At 51.3% G+C, this 25,444-nt stretch overlaps 1 protein-coding gene and 1 long non-coding RNA gene across 2 annotated transcripts in view; one reads left to right on the top strand and one right to left on the bottom strand.

The window, feature by feature from the left end:
- Window positions 1-25,444, top strand: part of LOC122487691 — a 241,785-nt gene that overhangs the window by 18,653 nt on the left and 197,688 nt on the right. The gene's annotated exons all lie outside the window — the stretch shown is intronic.
- LOC122487681 overlaps window positions 1-25,444 on the bottom strand; it is a 176,900-nt gene that overhangs the window by 145,888 nt on the left and 5,568 nt on the right. The window contains exons 5-8 of the mRNA XM_043588480.1: window positions 24,643-24,842; window positions 23,983-24,042; window positions 22,874-23,040; window positions 22,428-22,603 (exon numbers count right to left, since the gene is read on the bottom strand). Coding sequence (XP_043444415.1) covers window positions 22,428-22,603; window positions 22,874-23,040; window positions 23,983-24,042; window positions 24,643-24,842 — 603 coding nt within the window. The remainder of the gene's footprint in view (window positions 1-22,427; window positions 22,604-22,873; window positions 23,041-23,982; window positions 24,043-24,642; window positions 24,843-25,444) is intronic.

Here is a 25,444-nt window from a genome sequence, read left to right as displayed (position 1 = left end):
TGGTTTAACTTGGAAATAGCATCTCTGTAGGAAAATAACTTCGCAGCAGCTTTTCTCTTTTCCAGCACCTAGCAGAGCATCTGCTCCCCTGGTGCTCTTCCCTCTCCATTACCTTCCCAGATAGCTCGCTTGTACCTCTGATGTGGATGTCTCCTAGGTTTGGTTGAGGACCTTCTATTCTTATTCTCTGAAAGGTCTTTGGGAGTCTCATCCACAGCTAAATTTTCTGTGGTCGTGTTTATGCTAAGTTTCCAAAATTTCTATCTCTAACCCCAGAATTCCCTGCTGAACTCCAGCCTGTATTTATCCAGTTGTCTAATTGAAATCTCTGCCATGGTAGCCGAGAGGTCTCCCAGACCCTGGTTCTGAAACAGCTCACTCTTTCTTCAGATGTCATCTGTTGTCTCCATCTCGGTGGCCATACTGTTCACCCGGGATGCTACTCCAGAAACCCGGGGCTGTTCCAGCCCCACTTTCTTTGCATCCTGTACTGTCTCCAAGTCCTATTGATTCTTCCTCCTTCTAATTTCTAGAATGCTCCTCCCCCATGCCTCTATTTTCTCTAAACCTCGGTCGAGGCTCTTCAGTCTGTGTGCCATCGTCCTCCATCTACCTGTGTAATCTCTTGAAACTGTAATCCAACCTGTCACTTCCCTACTTGAAATACATGAATGCAACTAAAATTCCAACTAGTCTTAATCACGGTGCCTTTCAGGGCCCTGTCTGTTCTCTAGATCGTATGTGGTTGAGCTGTCCTATCCCAGGCCTTTTTGACCCCATGCAGTTGCCCTAACCAGGTGCTGTTGTCCAATAGTGAGATAGCGGGCATTGTACATTTTTATGTTTCATCTTTTGAGAATCAACTGATCACTGGGTAGGTTTTGGAGCCTGTCTTATCAGCAGTAAATACGCGAGGAGGAATGCCTTTGTATGGGTAGTTCTCTCTGCCTCTCCTTTTTACCAGTGATCACATTTTTTTGGATGCTTTTCATTTTGGAAGTGGCAGAAGATAGGAGGGAAAGAGACCCAAGATGATAAATTTTGAACAGGGTGAGTAGCAGCCAGGGTTGCCAAGATGCATCCCTCCAGGACGTGCCCATCACAGCATAGTCTTTCTGAGTGGTGTTCCCTGAGTTGTACAGTGCACAGCCTGTGATGCTGAAGAGGACAGACCTGGGAACAACCCTGCTGTGAGGCTCCAGGGTCTGGAAGGAAATGATGCCTGGCTGAGAGGCCTAGGAAGAATGTGATGAAGGTATGGGTGCACAGGAACATGTGCACAGAGGAGTGTGTGTGTGTATGTGTGTGTGTGTGTGTGCGTGTGTGTGCGTGTGTGTACATGTGTGTTGAGGGTAGAAAAGGAAGCTCAGTGTTACCAGTGAAGTCAAAGACTGAGGATGGGGCTTCTAATATGGTCATATATGACTTAACATGGTGTGTCTATTGCTGGGGGCAGGAATGGTAGGGTTGAGAACAGGGGGTGGAAACTTGGGTACAATTGAGGGAAGTAATCCACTTCTGACCCCCAGTTTTTCATTGGTTTCTTTAAGAAACATATTTAAACAAAAACCAAAATTGTTAGGCTTAGATCTATAAATATTATAGCCTTCATCAAGTACAAAAAGATTGAGATGGAGGGAGGTGGGTGGGGGATGGGCTAAATGGGTGATGGGCATTAAGGAGGGCACTTGTTATGATGAGCACTGGGTTTTATATGCAAGTGATGAATTATTAAATCTACTTCCAGAACCAATGTTACACCATATGTTAACTAGAATTTAAATACAAATTTGGAAAAAATATTATTTCTTTTTGTAGTAGATGAATTGGAGCTTACAACCTGTAGTTGTAACCTAGTAATCCTGGCTTAGGGTCTGTATCATAGGTAAATGTCCTCTGTGTCCCTTGCTAGTCTTTTGTTTTCCTCATTTCAGAAGGAGCCCCCTTACAGAGGTTTGTGTTTGTGCAGATTCCATTAGCACACCCTGGCTCCTCCTCCCAGGTGGTGCAAAAGTAGAAATGGAAATACCTCCTCATTAAATTCTGCAACATAGTGGAACTAATTGTTAGGAATTACATTTAAAACTGTCCCCCAGGGGCACCTGGGTGGCTCATTCGTTTGAGTGTCCAACTTCGGTTCAGGTCATGATCTCCAGGTTTGTGGGTTCGAGCCCCGTGTCGGGCTCTGTGCTGACAGCTCAGAGCTTGGAGCCTGCTTTGGATTCTGTGGCTCCTTCTCTCTCTGCCCCTCCCATGCTCATGCTCTGTCTCTCTGTGTCTCTCAATAATAAATAAACATTAAAAAATTAATTTGTAAAACTTTCCCCCAAGCCCCTCCTTGGAAAAAAAAAATTCTTGAATTCAAAATGTAAAAACTAGGCAGTATAACAGATGAACTTCAGGTCTTTTCTAACAGTGCCTCCTGTTCAGGTGACACAAATATTAGGAATGAGGTTATGAGATGTAATTAACTCTGTGCCTATACTGTGACTCCCTGAATCCTTCCAAGTTGACTTTAGGAAGATTGGCAGTGGAAACGATGTTGTCAAGCATTTGTCATTTTGCTGTAGCTACAACAAATAAAATAGGAGGACACTAACTAGGAGGAAATTTTCAGAAGGGTGTGCTTACTGTAAAGGTTGGTTTCTGCTGTTTCGTATCCTAATTTCACTTTGATTAGGTGAAAACTTGCATTGACTTGAGAAGTGGTCCCACTGCAGGAAGCATGGCAGATAGTTGTCACAGCTCCTGTAAACTCCTACTAATCTCCCTGGTAACCACAGCCTGGAGTGCCTCGGTGACAAGAGGTCCGAAGGAATGCTGGGATGAAGCAAGGCCTGTGTGCTGTCTGTTGGTAATTTGCCAGTCAAGCCAGAGTGCCATGTTTTCCGACTAGAACCTGCCCACTTGCTTCTGCTTCTGCTCTTTCCTCCTCTGGGAATACCCTTTCTGTCTTGCGGTTCACGTTCCAAATACAGCCTTCTCCAAGAAGCTTGTCCTGATGCTCAAGCCAAAGCAGTCTCTGATTTTCCAAATTCATAGTTGAAACATTGCTTTATGCATTCATTATGAGAGTCAAAACAGTGCATTCTGGTTGTGAAATAATTGGAAAACAGAAAAATACACAAGGAAACAGGAGCAAGGTTCTCCTTATTCACCATTCTTAGAGAGCAGCTGTTAGCATCACATAATGTGTTCCATCTGGCCATTTCTCTGCATTTTTTATACAGTAGTTGCAACATGTATGCCGTCCTGCATTGTCCTCTCCTGAGCACTGCCCTTCCATTAACAAATACTCATACACATTTTAGTGGCTATATAATCTTTATTATATGGCTATTGATGGAGTCATCAGTTCTCATGTTGAATGTTTAGCTTGTTGCCTGGTTTCCTATTTTTAAAAGATTTTTTAAAATATTTATATTTGAGAGGGAGAGAGAAAGACAGTACACTTGAGCAGGGGAGGCACAGAGGGAGAGGGAGGCACAGAATCCGAGCTGTCAGCATGGAGCCTGACACGGGGTTTGAACTCAGGCTGGGAGATCATGACCTGGGTCAAAGTCGGGCACTCAACTGACTGAGCCACCCAGGTGCCCCTGTTTTTCTATTTTTTAAGAATCCTAAAATAAGATTCTTTGTGCATTTGGGGTTTTTTTGAAGGATACATTTCTAGAAATGGAATAACCAGACCAGAGTTTATTGACAGATTTAAAGACATCGGATTTGTCTTGCTAGACTGATTTTCAGAAAGTTGTTGTTTTTTGTTTTTTGTTTTTTTTTTAAGCAAACTCATACTTCTTCTAGCAGTGTATGTGACATAGGGTCAAATGTATCTTTGCTTATTTGACCAAAAAAAAAAAAAAACCTTTTCCCTATGTTATGAGATAAGAGTTTTAAAATATTAGCACTTCCTGGCATTCATTGGGTATTGGCAGATTTTCTCTCTCAGAGAGAGGCTGGCAGGTCCACCCCCGTGCTCGTGCTTGGTAGATTAGCTGTCTCGGCTGATGCTGGACCTTCAGTTCTGGTGACTGACTTCTGCAATGCAGGAAATGAAATTCCTTAAGGAGTTACTGGGTTGCCTTACAAATGAAATGCTGTGCCCTCTCCCAAGCATCGGAATTCCCTGGTAATATCTGCTACTCATTTGTCAGGCTGCTTGACCCTGACCATGTGGCTCTCAGGCACCTGTGCTTTTGGGAGTTGCCTGGTCTTCATGTAGATGGTCCAGGGACTATATTCCTGGTCAGGGCAGTCAGTCCCTGTAGTGACCATGATGGGAATGGGCTAGGAATAGACCCTTCCTCATTTGAGAGCAGCATTTTTTTTTTTCAGAAAGGAGGGGCATAGAAGATTTTTAACATATAGGCCTTTTTAAAGTTCATTGATTTATTTTGAGAGAGACCAAGTGGGGGAAGGGACAGAGAGAAGGAGAGAGAGAATCCCGAGCCAATTCTGTGCCATCCATGCAGAGCCTGATGCAGGGCTTGAACTCACAAACTGTGAAATCATGACCTGAATCATGATCAAGACTTGGACGCTTAACTGTGCCACCCAGGAGCCTCTAAGATTTTTTTTAAAAGAGGGATTTTGTATAGAAAACTTCCACATTCTCTTGTCTGGAAAGAAGGTGAAGGGAAAGTGTCTTTCATAGAGTTGGATCCCTGTCTGTTTAGAAGGTAGTGTCTGGGGTAAAGGAAGTAGATAAAACAATACTCAACAGCAGCCACTTCCTTCTTTTGCTTTTGCTCCCAGGGTGAGTTGATTTTGCACAAAGTGTCAGCAAGCATGGACCTCACCTAATAGTCACCCCGGGGTGAAGATGGAGAACATACCAGCAGACCCTATTTCCAAGGGTAGAAAAAAGGGCAAAGGTCTCTAAGAACATGGCGCCTTGCTCTAGTCCCAGTGGCAAAAGTGATGTTGGAGGGTCATTTCCTTCCTTAGCTTTTGTCCAGATGAACCACAGACCTGGGCATTTTAGTAGAAATTAAACGATTAAATGATTAGGGGACTTGGGCTGCTTGCTAGCCTTCTTGTCCTGTGACTATATGAATGGGCCTTTGTTTAGCAGCCTGGGTGTTTCTAGTACTTGGGAATTGTTTATGATGAACTGATTCCATCTTCCTCATCAGACCTTTAGGTAATTGGAGGTTTATTTGGAACACCTGCCTAGACTATCCATTATCTACTGGAAGATCTTTTGGATGTGGCATTCTCCCTGCCAGGCAGGACTTCACGTGACGTTCCCCAGTCCCTGCACCTCCCATCTCTCAGTCCTCACAAGTGCACCTGTCCCCCAGGCCCTGTGTCTCCAGGTAATCACCCCAGGCTGTTCATACCCCAAAATGGTGATAAAACAAGATCCCTCCTCCTGCTAATAAGACTGTGGATTTTGTGAGGTATTAGGAGATGCTGGGATTTGATTATCATGAAGTACCTATTACAGAACCCATAATGTTCCCCCATCTTTCATATCATCTATCTAATCTGTCCTTGTAAGGATGCTGAGAATTATGGACTATGTTTCTCAGATTTCTATATGCAGTCTTGGGCCAGGAGGAATACGGGAAATTCCAGCTCAAGGATGATAAAATTAAAGGTGATTAAAGTCCATTAGATGGAGTACACATAAAAGAGAACTTTATAATTACCAACAGCCAACTTGGTCACCCACATACTGTATATTATTCGCTTGCCAACACAGAGAAGTCAGCCTGTTTGGGAGAGTATGTGTCATCTGGGTGTTAAATATTAAATTTTCTGCTAATGGAACAAAGGTAGGTCACTGTGAGGGATGACAAATATACATTTTCACCTGTAATGTGAGAAAATGAGCAGGGAAGCTTGCTAGGTACCCTCCTGGATATCCTGAAGTCCTGAGGGACAGACTGGGCCTTTGAGGTCAAGTCAGTTGGCAACCAATCTTCTCAAACTGAGGACACTGATGCGCTAGGAGAAAAGGAACACACAGTATCAACTTAGCATATCTGCCTGGAGCTTCCATTTAACTCCAAGTTTTTAGGGAGGAAGAAAGGTTGTCCTGGAATTTATAAATAACTGAAAACATTATGCATGAAATGTTATACTGCTATATCATGGAACAGAACGCAGTAGGTGTATTGAAGAGAAAGCTGGAGATGTCAAAAGAATTTGCATTCCATTGGAGACCACATCTTTATTCACCTGCTTGCATTCCCAGAGTCTGGTGTCCATGCTGTTGGGCACCACCATGGGTATTTTGGTAAAAAGGTTGAAGTGTATTGACAAGGGAAGAAGCTGTGATGTGAAACTGCTGGTGGGATTTTATGGGAAGTTGGTAGAAAGTGATTCTGTGCGCAGAAGACAGTGATTGCAAATGCCTGCAGGGCCCAGGAGGTAAATGAACACGTGTGGCTGACTCGATCCATCTCCTAGGGAGCGGCAGGAAGTGTAGACAGCTAACAAAGGCCTCATCCTGTAAAAGGTATGCAGGGAGGTAAGCAGTGCTCAGTACCATCTGACAGGTTTTTGGATTTTTTCCAAGTTGGAAGTCTAGATTTTTCTGTAAAGTTTCTTTACATTAAAACTGTTGTGGGCCAAACAAAACATATCCTTGAGTGGCTAGTGGAGATGACCATTCTCAACTCAATTTCTAGTAAGGGCTCGAATGATTGGCATATTTAGTTCTGCGTGTACAGAGGTCTCTGTAAAGCTGTTTTCTTGCTGTTACTGGAATTTGCATGATTCTGTAACTCCCAAGAAGCTGGCAAGATTTTTTGGTATAGAGGGGCTTAAGTTGAAATAATAGGTTCCTATACCTACATGTCAGAAAAGAACAGTATTGCACTATAAAATCAGCCCAAATGTCCTGCCTAACATCAGTGACTTCTGTGGCATCATAGTTTGAAAGAGACTCAGAAGTCACCTGGCTCCTGTCCAAGGGGGAGGCGATCTTGGTCCTGCTGGGATTCTGTTATCTGTGCAATCCCTTGAGTCTCTTTTGTCTTTCTCCACAGCCTCAGAGATGTGGTGGGGTTTGACCTGGATGTTACTAGGCATTAGATGAGAGCCATGGAATAATGCCCAACCCAGTACTAATTCCTGGAGTTGTGCGGGCTCCTCCCACATCCTTACAGCTGACCTGGGGCTGCTAAATCCAGGGATTATGTGCCTGGCCTTCTGCCACATTGGGCAGTTGGCATAATGTAGGTCAAGAGAGCTGAGTCTCTTCTCTCACTTTGCTGCTCACATACTGAGTTGTCTCAGCTGTTCCATTCATCCACACTGAAGGCTGCCCATCTCCCCAGGACCTGGAGGCATGCTGAGGAGAGTGCCCAATATTAGCTTCCCTCAGCCTCTGGAAAAAGACCATAAGTCCTACAAGGTGGCCTGCAAGGCCCTTCGCTCCTGCTGCAGACTCTTCACCACTCCTCTTTGCTCTCTGTATTTGTGAGGGAGAGTGAAGAAGAAACACAGAGGCCTGGGATGCAAGAGGGATCACTGGGTTCACGTGCAGCCACCTCCCTGGGAAAAGCCACCATGGAAAAGGTTCCTGGGTCTCTTGAGGGGTGACAGGGAGGTGTCCACCTTGGGAGGAGACACCTGCCAGTCCCTGTCCCACTGGCCTGGTCTGTGGAGCCCTCTGCCTGGCTCCCGGCTGTCAGGCTGGCGGGCAGTCGGTCAGAGCATCTGGTGGGCACAGGGAGGTGCGGTGGTGCAGACCCTGGCGCCCAGGAGCTGTGCCCCCTGCGGGGGGGTGGGGGTGGGGGTGGGGGTGGGGGGATGGGGCGGCTTGCATCCTGGGCCCAAGCAGGTGTGCGGGAGCGCGCGCACGAGTGCGCGCACGCGGCGTGGGCCAGGGCCGGAGCCCGGTGAGGGACACAGCTGAGGCTGCAGCGGTGCTGTGAGTCCTGGCTCCCAGCCCGCCTGCCGCCCCAAGGCCCCAAGTGTCTGGGCCAGCCAGGGACTGACGCCCACCTCAGCCCCCGACCGGGGACATGCTGCTGCCTGGCGCCTGCGACCCGGTAGCCATGGCATTGGCGGTAGGGGTAGCGGTAGTGCTACCGGGAGCGCTCGCGGGAGCGTGGGCGGGGCCCCGCGTGCAGAAGACTGGGAGCCATGAGCCTCCAGCCTGGGAGGGTGGCGGCCCTGCTGCTCCTGCTGCTCCTGGAGCCAGAGGGCAGGGCGCGGGACGCGCTTCCCGGGCGCCTCGGTCTTTGGGCGCGCTGGTGGAGTGCCAGCACTGGCTGGGGCAGAGCGCGATGCGATGCCCCCCGGCGCCCCCGAAAGACCATCTGGGAGAAGCCTAAAGGTGGAGCAGCTGAGACCCACAGCCTCCCTCCAGGACCTGCCTCAGTCGCGGTGCTGCCAAGGTAGGGACCCTAGCGACAAGGTCGCACGAGGCCTTCCCCCCTGCCCCCCTCTGTCTTCCCCTTCCATGAGCACCACCACCCCCCCTCCCCTGGTGCTCCGGGCTTCTTCTTGGGCTCCTTTGCGGCTGCAGTCTGGAGGCCTCAGGAGTGGGCTTTCTGGGTTGCACCCCGGTTCCCTGGAGGAGGAGGGCCCCAGATCGAGTAGGGGGTTAGGCTCAGGCGGTGGGGAGTGGCTCAGGTCGAGAGGGGGGGCGCCCTGAGTGCCCATGGAAGTCTGACTGGGTTGTTGGTTGGCGGGTGGAGGTGGGAACGAAGGAAGGAAGGAAGGAAGGAAGGAAGGAAGGAAGGAAGGAAGGAAGGAAGGAAGGAAAGCGTGGACCTGCGGTTGTGGGAAAGTGTCAAGGCAGGGCCAGGGAAGTCGCAGCCATGAGCAGGAGGAATCATTCCTGCCTGTGAAAATGAAGTACAAGGGACCTGAGATTCCAGAGAAACATTCCAGGGAGAGTCAGGGTGGTGGGCCTGAGTTGCTGGAGGCCAGCAGGGGACGGTGTTGAAGGGATTGAGAGTGGAAGCAGCAGGTGAACACAGGCCTCCTGCCTCCCCCCTCCACACCTGCTCTCCTGGCCTGCCCAGCCCCGCCCAGCCCCTACCCGCCCTGCCCCACCCCTGGTGGCAGAGTTGCACCCTCTGATGGGGAGGGCGAGATCTCACCCCGCTTGTGGCCAAAGGGGGTCCTCTATCGTGGGAGTCCATGGGACTAGGGGGTAGGAGTCTGGATTAGGGCAAGTGCAACTCCTGGTTGAGCTTTTCATTTCTGAAGGCAATGTGCATTCCATCAGTGAACTCGGAGCCAGGGAGCCAGGAAGAAGTGGCGCTTCTGTGTTTTCGAGGGTGGTCCAGACTCTTTCCTACTTGGAGCTGTGTGCTGAAGAGAACTGGGTGTTGTGGATGGAGTCCAAAGTCATCTCTTTGGGACATGTTGGGTGGGAACGTCTTCTTCGCACTCTGGCGAGGAAGGTGGATGGAAAAGCTCCTTGTCCAAGGCAGACGTGTGGGTTTTGTTGTTCCTATCCGTGGGGCGTGGTGCTTCCCGTTTCCGTGGAGCGCCTCCTGTCTTGCATTCGTTCCGTGTTTCCAGAGTTTCAGTCCTTGGCAATCACATCTCCTCCGGGACTCCCCAGGCAGCACGAGGGAGAAGTGACTCGGAGCCCGCCGGGTCCCTAGAAACCAGTGCGTGTGTACTGGAGCAGGCAGTGCTCCTCTCTCAGCCTCCTTTGGAAATGAGGTCTTGGGCAAACGGTCTTTCATTGCATGGGTTGTACCTCTCCCCGGTTGTTGGGGGGAGTGTGTGTGCGTGAGTGTGGTGCTGTGGCCCGTGTGGAGTCCGGACCGCGTCAGGGACCCAGTTCTTTGCAAGGAATGCGTTTTGTTGCCTGGGAAGATCTCATTTCACTAGAGAGTTCCAATCCTGTCTCAAAGGCTGAACACATCCTGAAGGCAGCACCTTGACCTCACTGAAAGCAAAGGCCTAAGAGCAGAGGCTTTCCCACACTTCCATCTCGAGCTGACTGGTGCTTTATGTTTTCAGGAAGATGGTGTGGTGTCGGCCATTTGGAGCAGCTCAGGCTCCTAAGCGTGTGTTTGGTCCCCGAGGGGTGAGTTGTGTCTCTCCGGAATGAGGGAGATTATGGTGACCTTGAGTATCATTACCTTCATGATTACCGTGATTATTCTGCCTAAGTCATCGCATGGATGTTGATCCATGAGCTTGCCATGTGAGAGGTTTCCTTGGTAAAGTAGTCGCCGTGCGTGTCCTCGAAACTTGGTTGTGGTCCGAACACCTTTGATGCTTTGCACGTCCTGAAGCGGCTCCACGGGTGTGCAGTCCCTGTTGCCATATAGGTGAGGAGGCAGAGTCTGTTGACCTGAAGCCCGTCCAAGTATCCAGGGAGATGTGCGAGGGCCTCTCCCTGAGGCACTGGGTTCCTAGCCGGCACCACCCAGAATCAGGCAGGGAGGTTTTCTTGATGCCAGGGGGAAGTCCTGAGGAGGGAGGGGGAGCCGGACAAGGTCGGTCGGGGGAAGGAAGGGATCCCTCCCCTGCCTCACCATCCCCAGCAGTTGCCTAGGTGCTGGCCACGAGGGAGGGGACTGCCTAGGCGTGTTTGTTTTCTCGTTGGTCTTATCCCACCTTGGTAGAGCGCTTAGCCTGTTCCAGGCACTGTTCTGAGCACTGGAGAGATCTATGGTGACGACACAGAGTACCTCGGCAAGGACTCTGGTCCCCGTTCGTATTTCCAAGGGAAGATGTGAAAGAATGTGTGCCGGGGGTCACTGCTGTGAAGCGGGAGGACTCGAGGCATGAAGCCAGGCAGTCGGGCTCCACATGAGCATGCTGCACCGCTGGCTTTCCCACCGCTGCCTGTCGAGAGGCAGGGAAAGCATTTGCACCTAGCGTGCGTGTCCTGCGAGCAGAGGTGGGCTTGGAGACGTGCGTGTGCCCTCAAACGGGGAATCCAGCAACATAGGCTCTAGGGCCTGAGTCACGCTCTCTGCGGGGAACCCTATCATTTCAAGTCCAGCCTGAGACGCTTTGGACAGTGACACGCGGGGCTCTTAGTGAGGGTGGCGGCGCAGCGGGGGGCATGGGTCAGCGGGACCTTCCTAGGACCCCCGCCCCGCCCCCCCCCCCCCCGCCCCGGTGCTCAGCTCCCCCTGAAACCCAGGCAGGGCTGGAAGGAAGAACAGGCTGTCGATGGCACCATCCCTTCCGCAGGGAGGCTTCTTGGGAGCTGGTGACTGAGGTGACCTTTGCGAGTTCCGCCTCTGAATTGCAGGAGAAGCAGCCGAGGGCCCTCATTTCCTGCGGTCCACACTCCCCGTCGCCCTGTGTGCCAGTTGCCAACATCGCAGGCGCCCTGGTGGTGGACGTGTTCCCCGAGTAGGGGAACCCCAAGGCCGTTTCTGCGTCCTCAGATGCTAACGTTCTCTGCTTGTGTCCTGCGCCCTGGCTGGTCCGAGACCCTGAGCACAGGGCCTGCAGGAAGGGTGAAGGGTGCGAAGCTGTCTCCTGGTAGGTAGCTGCGGTGAGGTCGTTCCCGGTGGCCTGCGCTCAGCTGCAGGGCTCCTTGGAACCCAAAGCCACGACGTTTCCCGTGGGACAAAGTGCGCTGCAAGGGGAGCCTGGGGAGTCATCAGGCCCTAAGGGTAGGCAGGCATGACCTTGATCCGTGGGCCTTTTGATCAGAGCGCCCTCTTTGCTACCTATCGTCAGGGCAGCCTCTTTGGAAGACAGAGGGCAGGTTGTGGACAGTTGTATAGCATCCTTCCTGGTGGTATGTGTTGTAAGGGCTCTGACCTTGCGGAAATGGGCGGGGATGGATGGAGTGGACTCCTGAATGGAACCTTCCCCGGGCGCCTGGGTGGTTCAGTGGGTTGAGCTTCCCACTTGGGCTCAGGTCACGCCCTCGCCGTTCCTGAGTTCCAGCCCTGCGCTGGGCTGTGTGCCCACAGCTCAGGCCCTGGGGCCTGTTTTCAGATTCTGTGTGTCTCGCTCTCTGCTTCTCTGCCCCTCCCCCACTGGCGGTCACTGGCTTGCCAGCTTGCTCTCTCGCTCCCTGTGTCTCCAGAGTGAAGAAACATGAACAGATAGGAAATAGAACGTTCCCCAGGGCAGGTGCTGGCCATGGGCACAGCCACTCATTCGCTGTAGTAATGAACTCGACGGTGTTCCTTTCGTGTTATCATTTGAGGTTCTTTGTTTCTTTCATTCATTCTGAGAGACAGAGAGAGAGTGGACGCATGCATGTGTGCCTGTGAGCAGGGATAGGGCACACAGGGAGGGAGAGAGAGAAGAGGGCCAGCGGGCTCCGCATCGTTGGCGCCCATCTTGAGGTGGGCCTCCCTGTGGAGGCTCAGCCTCACAAACTGTGAGATCGTGACGTGAGCTGAGATCCAGAGCCACATGCTTTTGTTTCTTTTTTCATGTTCACGTCGGAGAGAAAGCGAGAGAGACAGAGAGAGCACAAGCGAGGGAGGGGCAGGGAGAGAGAGAGGAAACCCAGAAGGGAATCAGGTTCCAGGCTCTGAGCTGTCAGCACGGAGCACTAGGCGCGACTCAGCTCAGGAACCCTGAGAGCCTGACGTGACCCGAAGTCGGACCATTACCCAGCTGAGTCATCCAGGCGGCCCACAGAGTTTGCCGTGTGTATTTTCAAAAGAAAAAACAGCTACGTTGATATATAGATCTATCTACCTGTGTGTCCATAGGGATACCTATGTACATACACATACATGTCTACATATACGTACACACATTCGTGGATGTGTATATATATGTATATGCATACACACTCGCGCGGGCGCGCGCACACACACACACACACACACACACACACACACACACACACACACACACACACACACACACACACCATGTAAACTGAGCCCAACAGTCTTGTCAGTGGAGACGCAGAGCCAGGAGGGAGGCATCAGCACAATGTTCAAAATGAAAGGGAAACGTCATTCTCGTATCTCTCAGTACGTGCCATGACAGGGAGACACACGTGAGTGTTCTGGTAGGATAGGAAGCTGCTCCCACGGAGAATGCAGGCAAATGGCCCCTATGGAGCCAATGGAACCCTAGTGCACTTGTGGTAGGAGACTGATCAAGGAGGCCCAACACTGGTGACCTTTGTAATGCTAGCAGAGGGCATTTGCATTTGTATAGCATGCGATCATTGACGTTGCCCCTGGGGGGAGAAAGGTTTTGCATCTCTCTTCTCCTAGGTTTGTGGCTTCCTTTTGTCTTCCCTTGTGCACTTGAAAGAGTCCTGACAGGTCCTGATGGTCCACAGTAAGTCCCAGTCACCAGAGTCCAGAGTCCCTTGGTGGGGCTTGTGGGATGGTGTCCTTCCCATGACCATGAAGTCCACAGACCAGTCTTGAGCTTTTGCTGTAAGTCCTGTTTCTACCAGGTCCAGTCTGGGGGTGCCTCTTTGCAAGTCCTCAGGTGAGGACACGTGATGAAGGCTGCCCATTGGGACTGGCCTTCCATGATCCCTATGTCCGTGACTCCCTGCTCTCCTTCCAGGGCTGCGTAGGTTCGTGCCCTTGATGCTCCTTTCGTAGAAAGCCTTGACTGCTTGGTCTCTCTACTCCTCCTCACCCTGGACGGTAGTCCTGTGGCTCCCCTTGAATCCTCAGGCATACGTTTCCTTGCCCACCTCTGCACACTGGCCCTCCAGAGCAGGGTCTGGTACGCCTTGCACGTTCAGTCGATGCTTGCTGCACAATCGCATGGGTGATGGCCTCTCTCTCTCTCTCTCTCTCTCTCTCTCTCTCACCAAAAGAAAGAAACGTTGAAAAGCAATTGAAACCCAAGAAAAGAAAAATGGCACGGAGGAGTTGGGATCTGAGGCACACTGTGAAGGAAACATGGGGGTTGGGAGGTAGTGGAGGTGGACAGGCGGTTCCACAGAGTTGAAGGATGTGCCACAGTCCGCGGTGGCAGGGTGGACTTGAGGGTGGGACCGCTGGTGGTGCAGTCCAGGTAGGGCCATGGGAAGGGCATGCAGAGCTGAAAAGCACCGGCCTTTCAAGGAGAAGGGAGGTGGAAGGAGTCTCGTGTGCCCAGTGTGTCTCCCTGTCCCTTAGGGCTGCCCCTGTGGTCACAGGTCACGAGCGAGGAGGGTGCACGGCTGTAGATGTCCCCGGTTGGCGGCAATGTGAGGGAGAGTGAAGAAGAAACACAGAGGCCTGGGATGCAAGAGGGATCACTGGGTTCACGTGCAGCCACCTCCCTGGGAAAAGCCACCAGGCAAAAGGTTCCTGGGTCTCTTGAGGGGTGACAGGGAGGTGTCCACCTTGGGAGGAGACACCTGCCAGTCCCTGTCCCACTGGCCTGGTCTGTGGAGCCCTCTGCCTGGCTCCCGGCTGTCAGGCTGGCGGGCAGTCGGTCAGAGCATCTGGTGGGCACAGGGAGGTGCGGTGGTGCAGACCCTGGCGCCCAGGAGCTGTGCCCCCTGCGGGGGGGTGGGGGTGGGGGTGGGGGTGGGGGGATGGGGCGGCTTGCATCCTGGGCCCAAGCAGGTGTGCGGGAGCGCGCGCACGAGTGCGCGCACGCGGCGTGGGCCAGGGCCGGAGCCCGGTGAGGGACACAGCTGAGGCTGCAGCGGTGCTGTGAGTCCTGGCTCCCAGCCCGCCTGCCGCCCCAAGGCCCCAAGTGTCTGGGCCAGCCAGGGACTGACGCCCACCTCAGCCCCCGACCGGGGACATGCTGCTGCCTGGCGCCTGCGACCCGGTAGCCATGGCATTGGCGGTAGGGGTAGCGGTAGTGCTACCGGGAGCGCTCGCGGGAGCGTGGGCGGGGCCCCGCGTGCAGAAGACTGGGAGCCATGAGCCTCCAGCCTGGGAGGGTGGCGGCCCTGCTGCTCCTGCTGCTCCTGGAGCCAGAGGGCAGGGCGCGGGACGCGCTTCCCGGGCGCCTCGGTCTTTGGGCGCGCTGGTGGAGTGCCAGCACTGGCTGGGGCAGAGCGCGATGCGATGCCCCCCGGCGCCCCCGAAAGACCATCTGGGAGAAGCCTAAAGGTGGAGCAGCTGAGACCCACAGCCTCCCTCCAGGACCTGCCTCAGTCGCGGTGCTGCCAAGGTAGGGACCCTAGCGACAAGGTCGCACGAGGCCTTCCCCCCTGCCCCCCTCTGTCTTCCCCTTCCATGAGCACCACCACCCCCCCTCCCTGGTGCTCCGGGCTTCTTCTTGGGCTCCTTTGCGGCTGCAGTCTGGAGGCCTCAGGAGTGGGCTTTCTGGGTTGCACCCCGGTTCCCTGGAGGAGGAGGGCCCCAGATCGAGTAGGGGGTTAGGCTCAGGCGGTGGGGAGTGGCTCAGGTCGAGAGGGGGGGCGCCCTGAGTGCCCATGGAAGTCTGACTGGGTTGGTGGTTGGCGGGTGGAGGTGGGAACGAAGGAAGGAAGGAAGGAAGGAAGGAAGGAAGGAAGGAAGGAAGGAAGGAAGGAAGGAAAGCGTGGACCTGCGGTTGTGGGAAAGTGTCAAGGCAGGGCCAGGGAAGTCGCAGCCATGAGCAGGAGGAATCATTCCTGCCTGTGAAAATGAAGTACAAGGGACCTGAGATTCCAGAGAAACATTCCAGGGAGAGTCAGGGTGGTGGGCCTGAGTTGCTGGAGGCCAGCAGGGGACGGTGTTGAAGGGATTGAGAGTGGAAGCAGCAGGTGAACACAGGCCTCCTGCCTCCCCCCTCCACACCTGCTCTCCTGGCCTGCCCAGCCCCGCCCAGCCCCGCCCCGCCCTGCCCCACCCCTGGTGGCAGAGTTGCACCCTCTGATGGGGAGGGCGAGATCTCACCCCGCTTGTGGCGAAAGGGGGTCCTCTATCGTGGGAGTCCATGGGACTAGGGGGTAGGAGTCTGGATTAGGGCAAGTGCAACTCCTGGTTGAGCTTTTCATTTCTGAAGGCAATGTGCATTCCATCAGTGAACTCGGAGCCAGGGAGCCAGGAAGAAGTGGCGCTTCTGTGTTTTCGAGGGTGGTCCAGACTCTTTCCTACTTGGAGCTGTGTGCTGAAGAGAACTGGGTGTTGTGGATGGAGTCCAAAGTCATCTCTTTGGGACATGTTGGGTGGGAACGTCTTCTTCGCACTCTGGCGAGGAAGGTGGATGGAAAAGCTCCTTGTCCAAGGCAGACGTGTGGGTTTTGTTGTTCCTATCCGTGGGGCGTGGTGCTTCCCGTTTCCGTGGAGCGCCTCCTGTCTTGCATTCGTTCCGTGTTTCCAGAGTTTCAGTCCTTGGCAATCACATCTCCTCCGGGACTCCCCAGGCAGCACGAGGGAGAAGTGACTCGGAGCCCGCCGGGTCCCTAGAAACCCGTGCGTGTGTACTGGAGCAGGCAGTGCTCCTCTCTCAGCCTCCTTTGGAAATGAGGTCTTGGGCAAACGGTCTTTCACTGCATGGGTTGTACCTCTCCCCGGTTGTTGGGGGGAGTGTGTGTGCGTGAGTGTGGTGCTGTGGCCCGTGTGGAGTCCGGACCGCGTCAGGGACCCAGTTCTTTGCAAGGAATGCGTTTTGTTGCATGGGAAGATCTCATTTCACTAGAGAGTTCCAATCCTGTCTCAAAGGCTGAAAACATCCTGAAGGCAGCACCTTGACCTCACTGAAAGCAAAGGCCTAAGAGCAGAGGCTTTCCCACACTTCCATCTCGAGCTGACTGGTGCTTTATGTTTTCAGGAAGATGGTGTGGTGTCGGCCATTTGGAGCAGCTCAGGCTCCTAAGCATGTCCCCGTGGGGTGAGTTGTCTCTCTCAGCAATTCAGAAGATTATGATTATCTTGAAGATCATTATTTTCTTGATTACCATGATTACTATATTCTGCATATTGCATGGCATGGAATTTGATAAGGAGCTCGATACCCTGAACCTTTTCGTCACCAAAGCTCACTACAACAAGGAGTAAAACAATCACTGTTGTGCGATGGACAATGCACCTTACCTTTATTATACTATTTTAGTGGTATATACATACGTTTAGAGCAATGAAATTGTTCACTTAGATCTAAGGAGTTTTTTGTGACATCATGGTACTTCAAGAAACCATGAAAATAATGGAAAATCTAAGTTACTTAGTAATCTAAGCACTGTGTTCTTTTGGACACGAAATCCTAAGTAAAGAACTCATCATGCAAAAACTGTCAAGTCCTGATAATTCCTTATTATTCCAGTAGGTCTAGTGAATGGAATGGACTGAACTAAGGTCTCTGAAAATAGGAAACTAGAATTTGAGATATTGAGTCACCTTTACTCTGTCTTTCCCTGTTGACATGGTCTTATTTTATTCGGTGATGTCTTTTGACCTTTACCCTTTTCCCTCCTTTCTGCCCCCCCACCTTTGCAATCATCTTTATGTATTGATGGGCTTGTTTCATTCTGGTTTGAGGATTTTTGTTTTTTGTTTTCTTAGTTTTTGTTTCAGATTTCCCATATATGTGCGAGCATTTATATGTGTTTTTCTCTATGTGAATCTTTCACTGGGCATAATGCCCTCCAGGCTATTATAAACACTGTGGCATGATAACAGGTGTGAAGTCATTTTTGGGAGTTAGTGATTTCATGTGTTCTGAGTAGTACCTAGGGGGTAATTGAGGGAAGTGCTGGATGATATGGATGTTCTCCTCTGAATTGTGTGAGGAAACTTTACTTTGTTTACAACTGTCTCTGCACCAAGTTCCAATGTCACCAACAGGGCATAATGATTTGCTTTCTTCCACATTGTACCCGATGCTTGTGCTTTGTTGCCTTTTTGATAAGACCGTTCAGATAGGTTTCAGGTGATATCTCTTTGGCTTTGGACTTTCATTTCCCTAATGTGGAGTGACATGGAACTTCTCTTCATGTATGTGGTGGCCATCTGTATGTCTTCGTTGGAAGAATGCCTCTTCGGGACTCTGCCAGGTCCGTCATTGCTCTTTGCTTTTGCATTGTTGCGTTGTAGGAGATCTTGATACCTTTTGTGTTTTAACCCTTGACCATGTATGTAGTTTGCAAGTATTTTCTCCCATTCACTATGTTGCCTTCCCATTCTGTGAAAGATATTGTTGCTGTGCAGAACTTGTTTTTTTAGTTTCATGTAGTCCCACTTGTTTAGTTTTCCTTTGTAGCTTTGTCTTCTGGTGTCAAATCCCAAAACTCAAGTCAAGACTGAGATCCAAACATTGTCGTGGGTTTGGCATTTGGCTTTGTCCAGCAAAGCCAAGGACAGCAGAAAGGATTGCTTCAGACTCTACGCAAGTCAAGAGAGGTGAGAGGGAGTTAAGGGACGTCTCCGCAAGCTGCTCTCAGGCTCCTGTAGTCATTAAGCCTACAAACGATGTACAACACGTCGGCGGGCCACATGCTAGAAAGAACGTATTGAAGATATTCTGCAAACCATATCTAGACAGGATAAAATATTCCATGCGACAACACGATCCAAGAACTTGGTGAGCCCATGCAGAACCCAACCCCTAGATACACACACACTAGATCAGCCAAGTCTCGCCTGCCCCCCAGATACACACCAACTAGGTAAGTGAGCTGCTGCTGGCTCTTTGCAGGAAGGCCAGAGAGCAGTGATCTGCTCTGCAAAGCGTTCCCTAGAACCTCCCAACTCAGGACATCGTTGTGCGATTTCCCACACCTGCTGCCCAAGGTCTTATCCAGGACTTTCTGGTTTCAGGTCTCAAGTCTGTAATACATTTTAACTTCGTTTTTGTGTGTGGGGTAAATAGGTGTCAGGTTGTTTTTCCATGCCTGTTGTTTTTCTGTGCCCAGTGATTCTGACACCACCTGTTGGGGAGACTGCCTTTGCCTCAGGTTATACTCTTGGTTCTTTGGTTGTGAATTAATTGGTTACATATGTGTGGGTTTCTTCCTGGGCCTTCAGTTCTGGTCCAGTATCCTGTGTGTCTGCTTTTACCCCAATAGTGTACGGCTTGGGTTATTGTAGCTTTGATATCTAGTTTTAAATCAGAAAGCATGGTGCTTCCAGCTGTTTTCTTCCTTCTCACAATGACTTTGGTATTCAGAGCCTTTTGTGCTTCTGTCCACCTTGAAGGATGGTTCTATTTTTGGGAACGTGCTTAAGCTTTGATAGGGATTGCACCTAGGGAATATGTAGATGGCTTTAAGTAGTGTGGACATTTTGATAATCTTAATTCTTGGGATCCACTAGCATAGAATGTCTTTCTGCTTATTTCTGTCTTTTCAAATTCTTTCTCCACTGATTTCTTCTTTTCAGGAAAAAGGTCTTTCTCCTTCATGGTTAAAGTCATTGTTTCTTTTTTAAGTTTTCTATCTTTTCCTTGACAGAGAGAGATACATGGAAACACACACATACACATGCACACACACACAAACAGAGAGAGACAGAGAAAGAGAGAGATTCAGAGAGAGCACACATGAGTGGGGAAGAACTGGGAGAAAGGAGACACAGAATCTAAAGTAGGCTCCAGACTGTGAGTTGTCAGCACAGAGCCCCACACAGGGCTCAAAACAACACCATGAGATCACGACCTTAGCCAAAGCCAGATGCTTCACTGACTGTGCCACCCCGGTGTTTGTAGGCTGAATTTACTCTTAAGTTTTTTCTTCTCTTGCAGTGATTTTAAATTATTTTCTTAATTTCCCTCTCCGATACTTTATTATTCATGTACAGAATTGAAGGATGTTCTGTACAACGACATAGATATCTTAACATGACTGAATTCATTTATTAGGTCTACCAGTAAGGTTGTGGAGTTTCTGCGGTCTCTCTAGAGCATATCATGCACTCCCAATAAGTGAAAAAGTACCTGGGAACATAGGATAGTGCGATTGAATTTAGATGAGAGTAAGAAGATATATGGAGTGAGAGTATGCAAGTTTTCTGAAATGTTTTGTGGTTGATACAATCCAACAAGTCCATAAACAAGGTTTGTTTGGATATATGTTTCCTTTCCACCACCAAGTCCATAAACAAGGTTTGTTTGTATATGTATTTTCTTTAAACCAGAACCAGAGAGCTGTGACATTGACATATGCTTCCCAACACATTCCCACAATGCGCCCTGTGCATTTGGGAGGTAGCCCCTTCTCTCTTTTCTGTCCTGGAACCCAGTGCCTGACTCCACCACTCAGTGAATTCATCTCAGAATACTGCAGTTGGGAAGAGACCTATGTTTTTCATAGACTTCCTGAAAGGCACCTAAAAACATTGGATTTTACATGGTTGTGTCTGATCTGTCTGGAATCCTCTGAGGATGTGTCAGTTGGAATGGCACTTTCTTTGCCGTGAGATCAGGGAGCCCTGCAGTATTCCTGTGTGCCCTGTGGTCGGTCACCAGTGGGTGCTGTGTGGCTGCTCATGACAGGGACACTGCTCCCCAGAGATGGGGCTGGCAGGTGCCAGGCGTCACTGCTGGAGGAGCCTGAAGGGTGGAGGGGCTTGACTCGCTACCAGAAGCCTGACTGAGTCTCCATCCTGCAGTCTCCTTGAGCTCCTGATGTGCTGTGTAAAGGACTCTCTGGCTTGTCGAGGTCCAGGTGGTTCTTGCTGTTGCCACTCAGTCGTCAGGATGAACACCTTCAGGTCCTGGTCTTTAACTCATTGACCTGACCTGCACTTAAGGTGCTTTCCTGAGAGTAAGCGACCCAGCCTGGGAGGAGAGCCAGCAAGCAGACAGCAGTGGACCAGCCTGTATCCTCCACTGGCCTGAAAGCAGGGCCTGGCTGCTCTACTGAGAAGCAGAGCTATGGAACAGGAGGTGCACAGGCAGTTGGAGTTTGTCATGGTAATGGGCCTGGATGGGTGTGTTCCAGGGCATGGGGCAGGGATGCTGTGCAGGAGGTCAGAATGAGGGAATGTGGTTTCTTTCCTGCCCCATGGGTCACTCCTAGGTACCCTGATGGCCTCAGTGCTGGCTTGTCCTCCAGATTCTTCAGGAATCCACTCAGTCCCAGGGGTCCCTGCTTTCCACATAAGACCCCAACGTAATCAAGAGTTTATAGATATCGGAACCTGGAGGCAGCGCCCGAAAAATGCATATAAATTTTTTCCCCAAAGTTGTGCTAGGTGTACACGCCTACAGAGAGGGAGAGTTTCGGTACACATGTACCTTTCTGTACAATGATGAGAGTCAAAATATTGGAATCGGCCCAGTCATTCAGTTTCTGGAGACGCAGAGTAAAGGATGATGTGTGGCCCCTGAGAATGCAGAAGGGGATAGGACTGTGCCTGTCCACCGTGGGGACATCCCATAGTACAAGACCATAGTCCTGGAGGGATGCCCAACCTGTCACACGACTCATGAACACAAACACAGACACCTGGGGCCCTCAAAGCCAAAGGACTGTGAAGATGACACCGTGTCTTCTGGGCCAATATTTCTTGAAAGAATATACATTTTTTTCTGCGTATGTACTTGTTGTTTCCTATTTATTTATTTATTTATATGGAGAGAGCGAGAAGAAGAATCCTGACCAGGGCTTCAAGCTGTCATTGTAGAGCCTGACTTGGGACTTGATCTCAAGTACCTTGAGATCATGACCCGAGCCAAATTCGACTCGGAAACTTGCCCATTGAGCCATCTTGGTGCCTGTCCTCATTATTAAATCTTCATTTTACTGAATACATGTCACCTGTAGGAAACCCTTCAGAACTTTATACTTTAGTGCCTAATAGATTAGCATAAATGGAATATTGACGGTTTCATTTGGGTGTTTTTATAATATGCACGTTAGACCAATATCACCATGGCCAGTCGAGGAACATGAAAGATTTTCAAGGTATTCGCTCTGGTCCAGACATTTCTCTTCTGGCTTCTGCTCTTGTGTCAAACCTCAGAGGGTCCTCATGCCAGATAATGAAGATATTTCAAGTGGGGGCTGCACCTAATCTTTGTTCTTTGAGGACTATTCCTCTAGTGGATTCCTTGAGTGGAATATTCCACTACAATATTAGTGCCATTGAATATTTAAGCAATTATTAATCAGTCTCCTGTCATGTAGCCAGACACAACAGGCCATGTTGTGTGTTTGCACACACATGGAAATCCCAGAGGAGCTAAAGCAGCAGAAACCGAGATCGCTGGTTGCAGAGACTGGGGTGAGGGAATGAGCCGTGGGTGATTAGTAGTCCACGTGTCTCTGTGATGGAAATGTTCTAGGAGTACATAGTGGTCACGGGTGTAAACTCCTGCGAATGTACGTACTGACACTTGAATTGTAATTTCAAAGGATCAGAGTAAATTGTTTGGAACTTAGTTTATCTTTTATTTATAAAACACAAATATATAAGGACAGTAAATACCGCTATAACAACTACAGAAATGACAAAGAACACAATGACAAGGTCAGGGAATTCATCCTGTGGGGCTGCAGCCGACATGAGCCGCTGTTGGGGAGCTGAGGCTGGTTGCTCAGCTGCAGCAGGTGGTTGCTCCAGCCGTTCCGTGACCCCGCCGGCTGGGGCTGGGGGCTGCTCATGCTCTGGGGCCACCAAAGGGGCAGGTGGCTCTTCCAGCTCCTGACTGTCAGCCAGAGCTGGGAGTACCTCCTGCCCTGGTGGGGACGCTGCAGTGAGGGTCTCCGATTCTCGTACCCGCTGAGCTCCAGGAGAACTGGTGGCTTCAGGCAGCCTGGGCCGCGAGGCTGCAGTGGGCACCGCAGAGATAGCGGGGGCTCGCTCCCGAGGCACGTCTGGACGGGGCTCTAGAGCTGCTGCCAAAGCTTCAAGAATAGAAAGTGTCATCACCGTGAGTGCCATTCCATGGCAGGAAACCTCTCCCGCAGACATTGTCATCTGAGTCAAAGAACCCACCAGGAGGAAATCTCCCAGACGGCAGGCTAATGGAACAGTGATCTGAGCCTAGTCCCTACGCCTGGCCCACCTACAGTCTGAGGAAACGTGTTCTCTGTGGCATACCCCGTCCCGGCCACACGCCCACATCTCCCACCCAGAGTCCTCCTCGCCCAGAGGCTCTGGCTCATTGGGCTCACGGTGTTTCCGCCATGAGTAGAGAAGGCGGGCGCGGCGCTGCAGCTCGGAGCCCGGCATGTGGGCCCTTACATACGCCCGCAGCAGCTTCAAGCTGGTGAAGTCTGGAGGCCGGAAAAATTCCTCGGGGTAGTGATCCAGCCAGGTGCCCAGGATGGAGGAGATGGCCCTGGGGATACAAAAGTAGCCAGAACAATCACCATGGGGTGTTCCTCCCGCTGATGTCTCAGGACAGGCCTGTGGGACCTGGCCTCTATGCCTCCTGCTCCTGGACGCCCAGAGGGTGCTTCTGTACGTTGTCCACCTGTGATTTGGCAGTCCCGCCGACGAGAGACCTGGTCACTGAAGAGGGACCGTCAAGATTCTGTTTGACGGGAACCCCTTAACCAATGATGTGGTGGTCTCTGTCCTTCTTGGGGAAGCCAGCCAGACTCCTCGCTGTGTCCCGCTGCCTACCTCCCACTGGAATTCAAGTCCGTGCGTGAGTGGAGGGGTGGTGTCGGGGTGAGTCAGTGCCTTCACTGCATACCCTAGCGCTCCACGAAAATCTGCGCAAATACGGGACAAGAGGACTCTGTCTCTTACCTGGGCTTGCTGGGACCCTCCTGGTGCCTTCAACGTGACGACCTGTGCCTCTGTGCTGCCTCATGCACTCAGTGCACATGTGGGTGTCGTCCCACTGACACCGTTCTCCCATCGTGTGGGTGATATGTGCTCCTTGAGCCCTCACTGTGTCTCCTGTACCCTTGCTAAGCACGCACCGTGGATGTTCCCCAAGGTGGTGAGCGTGATGCTCCCCCAAACCGTTATGCTGGGTCCCCTGATGGGGCTCTAGGCAAGGCTGTGAGTGGGAAGGGATGGGGTTGGACTCTCTAAGGGGCTGACGTGGTCCTCTGGCGCCCTCTGCTGCCTCCTTGTGCCCACAGCCCTACCTCTACCAGACAGGACAGAACCCCTTTCCTTGCTTCCAGGGAGAAGCCCTCAGATCTTTGCCCTCTCACAGGACTCTCAGACGTGTGGGATGCTGGGTCCTGCAGCCCCTCCCACGCACAGTCTCAGCACTGCCCTCTTGGAGAAGGAAGGCCCTCCAGCCTGAGCTCAGCCTACTCACAGTTTCTCCTGCTCCCGGGGTCCGCCATCCTCCTCAGCCTCTGAATGGAAGCATCCGTATCTGGAGGAGGCCAGAAGGACATCATATGAGCTGTCCTGTGGATGCTACGTCTTGTCCTATCCAGAGTCCCTGGCTGCTGACTAGAATGGAGCTCTGGAGGGGAGGGTACTGTCCGCTCTGCGCATTGGATCCCAGTCAGCTCCTACAGAAGTGCCTGCACCTAGTGGGGCTTCCTGCGTGTTTGAAGAATGATAGGGCCCCAGTCAGCTCCATCACACATATTGGTGTGGGTCTGGGCGTGCTGCTCATCCTGGGCATCCTTGACTGGTTTGAGCCAGGACTCAGACACACAGATAGAGCCTCCAATCTCCTTTTCCAATGGGAAAACAGCCCAAGTCAACACCTGGCGACAGTGAGGGATGAGGCAGAAAGTTGATCATGGGCAAGAGGACAAAGATGACCCAGCAGAGACGCAGCCCTGCCAGCAGAGCTTTCCACAGGCCAGGGTGACTTTCCCTGCTGTGCCCCCACTGAGGACCTGGAGTGTTTCCACCCGGATCAGAGGAACCATGTGAGACGCCAGGACGTGTGGTGACTTTCCTGAGACTCCTAGCTTTCAGGGGCTGAATCGCCCTGGGCTGTGAAGGGCAGGGTGCTCACCTCATAAACAGTATTTCCAGGACCTGCTGGGTGGTAGTAAAAGTCCTGTATGTTCTCAAGAATGTGAAGAGGTAGGAGGGGTCTCTACCCAGGAAAGCAGGTACCAGGTGCTCCACTCGCTGTTCCAGTAGCATCCAGCCTCCTTCGATGGTCCCTTCCTCACGGTTCTCATTGTCGGGCATGGGTGAGATGTTCATACCCTGAGGTAGAACACAGGAGGGACACAGAGTCAGACACAGCACCATGGACATCAGGAGGCTTGGGGTCCAGAATGCAGACCAAACCCCCAAGCCGTCAGTGACTTGTGGCAAGAGTGAGACCTGGGTGCCCAGACTCTGAAGAAGGATGTTGGTAATCACACGAGAATTTGAGTTGGGAAATGGCTGAACACGTTAGGATCTCCGATCTGACATCCCCACAGGCGAGGGAATTAAAAGCAAGAATGACCTATTGGGACCTCATGAAGATAAAAAGCTTCTGCACAGCAAAGGAAACAACCAACAAAACTCAAAGGCAACCAATGGATTGGGAAAAGATATTTGCAAATGACCTATTGGACAAAGGGCTAGTATCCAAAATGTATAAAGAGCTCACCAAACTCCACACCTGAGAAACAAAGAATCCACTGAAGAAGTGGGCAGAGAACATGAGTAGATACTTCTCTAAGGAAGACATCCGGATGGCCAACAGGCACATGAAAAGATGCTCAACGTCGCTCCCCATCAGGGAAATACAAATCAAAACCACACTCAGCTATCACGTCACGCCAGTTAGAGTGGCCAAAATGACCAAATCAGGAGAC

This window comes from Prionailurus bengalensis, chromosome A2, assembly GCF_016509475.1.
Source record: "Prionailurus bengalensis isolate Pbe53 chromosome A2, Fcat_Pben_1.1_paternal_pri, whole genome shotgun sequence".
Lineage (NCBI taxonomy): Eukaryota > Metazoa > Chordata > Mammalia > Carnivora > Felidae > Prionailurus > Prionailurus bengalensis.
Note: the sequence above shows the minus strand (reverse complement) of the source record. Positions and strands in the feature narration are given on the sequence as shown.